Below are 7,320 nucleotides of genomic sequence, written 5' to 3'. Positions count from 1 at the left end.
GAATGCGGCGGCACCATCGCTGTCCCCGTCACGTGGCCCCGGGAGCGGCCGTTGATGCCCCTCCCCCCCAAATGCTGCGTGACGATCGAGGGCGGGTTGGTCGGTCGGTCGGTCAAGTGCCTCGCTTGGAGCAAAGATTAAAGAGGAGCTATAATCTTTGGCTTGGAGCGCCTCCCTCCCTCCTTCCTTCCCTCGCAGCGGGCCGAGCGGGAGCGCGGTCGGGCTGGTCAAGAGCTGCGGGGACGGGAGCGACCCCTCTCCCTCTCTTTTTTTTATTTTATTTTTTATTGTTCAAATAAATTTTATTTTTTCACTATGAAGTGGTGGAAAATGCACCAGAAAGCAGTCTTGATTATATTTACGTCCATACTATCAACCAGAAGTGCACGCAAGATATTCTTCATCCATTCTTTTGTTGGGTTCAATCATTTCAATATTGTGTCTTCATTTGCTTCAGCCAGTTGCTTTGCAATTCGTTCAAGCTCCTCTCGCTTCTTTTTCTCTTCAGCTTCGATTCTTCTCTCTTCTTCTGCAACAGGCTTCAAATAATCATAGCGTGTCTTGCCATAGATAATGCCAACGAACAATGCTGAGTATCTAGCCATCTTGATGAAGGGCGACACCTGCACCGGGGGAACCATGGCGGCGGCCGGCCGGTCATCATCATGTGCCGCCATCGGGGGGGGGGGGCGGGAGTGGCCGGTTCCATCCCCGACACGTGATGAGAGAGTTGTGGACCAAAGATACTATGTTGTGGACAGTGTGGACGGGCGACGTTCCCGGCGGCGACGCTTCTTCAGACTGAATCAAACGGCGCTGCGAGGGAGGGAGGCGCTTCACCGACCGGCCCAACCCCGCTCATCGCGCTGCATTGTGGGGGGGGAGGGGCAGCAACGGGCGCTCCCGGGGTCGTCACGTGACGGTGCAGCCGCCGCATTAGGCGCGTGACCGTCCGACGGCCCCTCCTTCCCACAGGTTCTAGAGCAGCTCTAGTACTTTGCTCCTTCCCACCCTCATCACGTGACGGGGCTTCAACGGTCCCACGCCCTCATTCCGCTCGCCACGTGACGGGGGGGGGGGCAGCAAGGGAGGTCGCTCCGACCAATCAACACCAGTCACGTGATGGGCGGGGGAACAGCAACGGCCACTCCCTCCCACCCACACACGTCACGTGATGGGCGGGGCTGCAACGGCCGCGCCGCGAGCTGCAAGTGGCCAACGGTCACCGCTCCCGCGCGGCCGCTCACCGACGTCATTGAGTGTGAAGAAGCGTCGCCGCCGGTAACTAACGTGGCGCCTCCATCTGCCCCCTCACTCACTCACTCACACTGTCCACAACTCTACCCTCTCTCAACATGGCCGCTCCTTCACGTCACCAAACACCCGCCCTTATTTATTACAGAAACATATAAAACCCTTCAGGGGATTGGACAGGCGAGATACAGGAAAATGTTCCATAAAGCCAGTGTTCGGGGAGAGTCCAGAACCAGTGGTCACACAGTTGAATGATAAGGGGTTTGTCCATTTAGGATTGATATTGAGGAAAAACGTTTTTACCCAGAGAGTTGTGAATCTGTGGAATTCTCTGCCACAGAAGGAAGTGGAGGCCAATTCACTGGATGTTTTCAAGAGAGAATTAGTTAAGGAAATCAAGGGATACGAGGAGAAAGCAGGAACAGGGCACTGATTATGGATGATCAACCATGATCACATTGAATGGCGGTGCTGGCTTGAAGGGCCGAATGGCCTAGTCCTGCACCTATTTTTCTATGTTTCTCCCCTCAATATGGTATTTATCCTACCATGAGACATGAGATATCAATGTCATCGCATTATAACCATCTAAGCACCTCAGCAGCTCATTGTCACTGCGTTCGTATCCTGGAGTCCCCATCCTGCATCAATTACCCAGAGAACAGCAGATAATTTTATGGGAGATCAGCATCTCATAGAGTGATACAGTGTGGAAACAGGTCCTTCAGCCCAACTTGTCCACAACGGCCAACATGCCCCATCTACACTAGTCCCACGTGCCAGCACTTGGTCCATATCCCTCCAAACCTAATTATTTTTTAAAGATTGGGATAGTCCCTGCCTTAACTAACTCCTCTGGCAGCTTGTTCCATACACCCACCACCCTTTATGTGAAAAGGTTAAACCTCAGAATTCCTATTAAATCATTTCCCCTTCACATTGAACCTATGTCCTCCAGTCCTCAATTCACCATCTCTGGGCAAGAGACTCTATGCATCTATCCAATCTATTCCTCTCATGATTTGATACATCTCTATAAGTTTTATCCTTAAAAATATCAATTGACTTGGCCTACACAGCCTTCTGTGGAAATGAATTCCACAGATTCACGATCCTCTGACTAAAGAAATTACTCTCCTAAAGGAACGTCCTTTAATTCTAACGCTCTGCCATCTGGTCCTAGACTCTTCCACCAATGGAAACATTCTCTCCACATCCACTCTATCCAGGCCTTTCTCTATTTAGTAAGCAAGATACAACATGTCTGAGCGGATACCCAAGCTTCCAGTGCGGGCTCTGAGGATCGAGGTAAACGGGAGTGAGGACACTGACCTCTCCAGGACCGATGGCGATCCGAACAGGGACCAACAGCAGCAGGAAACCAGGACCGTTACCGGAGGAGGCCCAGAACAGAAAGGTCAGTATGAAAATGGGAAGGTGAGTTAAAATGTTCAGCGATCGGGAGATACTGATCTTTCCGTCCTGGTCCTCCACTGTCACAGTTAGGCCAAATGCAAATTGAAGGAACAGCACCTCATATTTCACTTTGGCAGCTAGCGGTATGAACGTTAAATTCTCTCACTTCAAGTAGCCCTTGCATTCCCTCTCTCGTCGTCCAATTCCACCCTAGTCGTTATTCTAGTTTCACTATCGTCCTGATGAGTTTCACTGTTTGTATAACTCATTATTACCTTCTCCGCAGACAACAATGGTCCATTGTGGGCTCCACCTTTTCTCGATCATCATTGCTGGAATTGATTTGTCCTTTTCATGCCTTTGTATCTTTTCATATCTCAAGTTTCCCTCTCCCTTGACTCCCAGGCTAAAGAAGGGTCTTGAGCCGAAACATCACCTATTCTCCAGAGACACTGCCTGACCAGTGGAGTTAGTCCAGCATTTTGTGTCTATCTATGGTGTAGGCCAGCACCTGCAGTTCTTTCCTAAACATAAACATCGTGACTCCAAAGAAGGGTTCTGAGCTAAAACATTACCTATCTATGTTCTCCAGAGATGCTGCCTGACCCGCTGGGTTACTACATCACTTAGTCCTTTTCTGTAGACCATCATCTGCAGTTCCTTGTTTCTGTTGCATAGATTATCAGCCATTGGATTCAACCCTGTTCCTTTGAGCTGGATCGGACTTGATTCTGGATCGGACTAGATTCTAGGCTTGTATTCACTGGAGTTTAGAAGGATGAGGGGATATCTTATAGAAACATATAAAATTATAAAAGGACTGGACAAGATATATACAGGAAAATGTTCCCAATGTTGGGCGATCCCAGAATCAGGGGTCACAGTCTTAGAATAAAGGGGAGCCCATTTAAGACTGAGGTGAGAAAAAACTTTTTCACCCAGAGAGTTGTGAACTTGTGGAATTCCCTGCAGTGGAGGCTAGAGTAGATATTATTTTCTGTATTAAATGTAACTTATATAATCTGTATTTAAAAGTAGTTTGTTAGTGTGGCCGTTCTCAGGTTACAGGCCATTTGGTCACAGACCACATGCTTTTTCGTTAGGACACATTCCCCAGCTCTTCTATAACACAAAGGGCTCAGCGTTTATGACTGACAACTGTTTATATTAGTCTAAGATAGCAAGGCGTCTCAGGATCTGTGAGCTACGTTTAATTATACTCATGTTGGGATAAGAGGAAAGATAGATGAGAAGGGACAAGTTTGGTTGGGTGAGGAGTATGTGACCTTTGCATGTTGGATTTCTTATGTTTATAAAAACTAAGGTGACTAAGGCTTTAAGAAAGAGTAGTGGGGCTGGAAATGCAACAATCCTTTGAATAATGTGGTCAGTGTGGTGGCAAAGTCATAAAGAGGCTCAAGGATGAAGTTGGAATGCCAAGCCCTAGAGATAACAAAAAAGGGGGAGGGAGTGTAAGATGGCCAAGAGACAATTATCATTACTCAAGTTAGACATTTTTATGATCCTTGCTATGCTGGAGAAATAGGAGATGTGAGTTTGTAAAGACAGAGTACATTTCTATTTTAAAGTGTGTAAAGTAAGATAATGTTAGTTTAAATATGATTTATAAAGAAGATCATCTGGGATATATATATTGTATTTTAATTAGGGAAATATGTATTGTATTTTTATTTTACATTAGATCTTTGTGTTTGGATCTGTAGTTTAAGAAGTTACATTATTTCCCAAGATGTATAGGTTTAATGGGAACAATGTCTTGTTAATATAAACTGTATCTTTTGTATTTTGAGAAGTGGGTTCTGGGAATTGTCTATTTTTCGTGAATTTCACTTTGTTGGAATGAAATCTGAACAAAGGAGTTAAACGCACATGGCAAGGGAAGGGGCCACAAGGAGTCATGTGACACCTACATCAGTTGAAAATGTGGAAATGTACTGGGAAGTGGGAGCAAGTGATTGGCTGGTAATAAGGGAATGTTAGCAAATGATTGGATATGGAAATGTAACGGGTGGGGCATGCTGATTTGAAAATGGTATAAAAAGCGATGATCCTTTGTCTTGAGGGAGCGTGGGAGAGAGCTCCACGTGATTTGATGCGTGGGGAACTAGCTCTTATTGGCAAATAAAAGTTTGAACTTCTTGAAGAATTCTCCACGTGATCTGAATTAATTTGAGCATTGAAAACCGCAAGGCCAAATCACTGGATGGATTTAAGAGAGAGTTAGATTGAGCTCTAGGGGCAAGTGAAATCAAGGGATATGGGGAGAAGGCAGGCACGGGTTATTGAATGGGGAAGATTAGCCATGATCACAATGAATGGCGGTGCTGTCTCGTAGGGCCAAATGGCCTCCTCCTGCACCTATTTTCTATGTTTCTATCATTGTAATTACCTGCCTATTTCACCATACTGTGTTTCCTCTGGAGATTACTGTAACTGACTGCACTATTTACAGCAATCTTGATCAGAATGTTCTGAGAAATCACGTGATATTTTCTCTTGCATAAAGGGACTAACAACCAGACACTGGTATTGAGGCCTGTAAACATTTTATTTCATTGTATGAAGCATTTATTTGTTTGATTAATGAACACGTACAAAATAAAGCAGGGAAAGAGATTACTTGGTTCTGGAAGAGATGTGTAGCTTCTAACTGGGGCTACACTTCATTTAGTTGTATCCTTGTGTTTTGTTTTCCCCTATTGGGCTGGAATTAGAAAAGGGAAACACAAGGATTGAGAAAGGCTAAAGAATGCAAGATGAATTAACAAAAAAAAATTGGGGGCTTCATTAACCGATTAACAAAGGTAGAAACATGCTGTCCCAGGTCAGCTGGTGGTATTGTGCCTTATTCTGGGCTCCATAAAGTGTACGGGGAAGATGTTAGTTTAGAGATACAGCATGGGAAATGGGCCCCTCGGCCCACCGACCAGCAATCCCCGCACATTAACACTATCCTACACACATTAGGGACAATTTGCATTTACATTTATACCAAGCCAATTATGCAACAAATCTGTAGGTGTGTAGGTCTTTGTGATGTTGGAGGAAACTGAAGATTTCAGAGAAAATCCACACAAGTCACGGGAGAACGTACAAACTCCGTACAGACAGCAGCCATAGCCAGGATCGAACCTGGGTCTCTAGCGCTGTAAGACAATAGTTCTACCGTTGTGCCACCAGACTGATGTGAGGGTGGGGGGGACGGGAAGCTCAGCTGGGAGACTTGCTGCCTCACACGCCAGAGATCTGTGTTCGATCCTGTCCTTGGGCACTTTGTTGAATTTGTGTTTAATTTGCACATTCTCCCTGCAAGCGTGTGGGTTTCCTCCCGCATCCCAAAGACGCATTGGCTTTGTAGGTTTAACTTGTCTCTGTAGAATTGCCAATAATGTGTAGGGAGTGGGTGAGGGAAATTGGGGTAACAGAACTTGTGTGAATGGATAGACATAAATACTGAAGAAACTCACCATCTATGGAGCGAAGGAAATGGGCGACGTTTCGGGTCGGGACCCTTCTTCAGACTGATGTGAGGGTGGGGGGGACGGGAAGAAGAAAGGAAGAGGCGGAGACAGTGGGCTGAGGGAGAGCTGGGAAGGGGAGGAGAAAGCAGGGATTACCTGAAATTGAAGAAGTCAATGTTCATACCGCTGGGGTGTAAACTGCCCATGCGAAATATGAGGTGCTGGCCATGGAAGAGGCCCAGGACAGAAAGGTCGGAATCGGAATGGGAGGGGGAGTTGAAGTGCTGAGCTACCGGGAGATCAGGTTGGTTATTGCGGACCGAGCTGAGGTGTTGGGCGAAATGATCGCCAAGCCTAGGCTTGGTATCACCGATGTAGAGCAGCTGACAACTAGAGCAGTGGATGCAATACATGAGGTTGGAGGAGGTGCAGGTGAACCACTGCCGCACCTGGAATGACAGCTTGGGTCCTTGAATGGAGTCAAGGGGGGGGGGGGGGGGGGTAAAGTGACAAGTGTAGCATTTCCTGGGGTTGCAAGGGAAAGTGCCAGGAGAGGGGATTGTTTGGGCGGGAAGGGACGAATTGACCAGGAAGTTACGGAGGGACCGGTCTCTGCGGAAAGCCAACAGGGGAGGAGATGGGAAGATCCCCGATTATGTGTTCGGCACGGACTAGAAGGGTCGAGATGGCCTGTTTCCGTGCTGTAATTGTTATATGGTTATATGGTTATTAAGATGTGGCCAGTGGTGGTCGACAAAAAAGCTGGAGAAAATCAGCGGGTAAGGCAGCATCTATGGAGCGAAGGAATAGACGACGTTTCGGTTCGAGACCCTTCTTCAGATTGATGTCGGGGGGGGGGAGACACACGAAAAAGAAAGGAAAAGGCGGAGACAGTAGGCTGTGGGAGAGCTGGAAATGGGAGGGGAAGGAGGGAAAAAGCAAGGACTACCTGAAATTAGAGAAGGCAATGTTTATACCGCTGGGGTGTAAACTACCCAAGCAAATATAAGGTGCTGCTCCTCCAATATGCGGTGGGCCTCACTCTGGCCATGGAGAGGGCCCAGGACAGAAAGGTCGGATTCGGAATGGGAAGGGGAGTTGAAGTGTTGAGCCACCGGGAGATCAAGTTGGTAATTGTGAACTGAGTGGAGGTGTTGTGCGAAGCAAT

At 47.1% G+C, this 7,320-nt stretch overlaps 1 protein-coding gene across 1 annotated transcript; it reads right to left on the bottom strand.

Moving 5' to 3' along the window:
- Nucleotides 1-280: 280 nt before the first annotated feature.
- Nucleotides 281-653, bottom strand: LOC116990156 (ATP synthase subunit e, mitochondrial-like). The gene has a single exon (XM_033047697.1). It carries the CDS (start codon nucleotides 639-641, stop codon nucleotides 426-428), a length of 216 nt encoding a protein of 71 aa, XP_032903588.1. The 5' UTR covers nucleotides 642-653; the 3' UTR covers nucleotides 281-425.
- Nucleotides 654-7,320: the final 6,667 nt, after the last annotated feature.

The sequence above is a fragment of the Amblyraja radiata genome, chromosome 30 (assembly GCF_010909765.2).
Source record: "Amblyraja radiata isolate CabotCenter1 chromosome 30, sAmbRad1.1.pri, whole genome shotgun sequence".
Taxonomy (NCBI): Eukaryota; Metazoa; Chordata; class Chondrichthyes; order Rajiformes; family Rajidae; genus Amblyraja; species Amblyraja radiata.
The sequence above is the reverse complement of the archived record's forward strand: the minus strand, read 5'-3'. Positions and strand labels throughout refer to the sequence as shown.

Coding starts and splice junctions, on each gene's coding strand:
- LOC116990156 (XM_033047697.1), bottom strand. CDS start 641: ATGGTTCCCCCGGTGCAGGTGTCGCCCTTCATCAAGATGGCTAGATAC.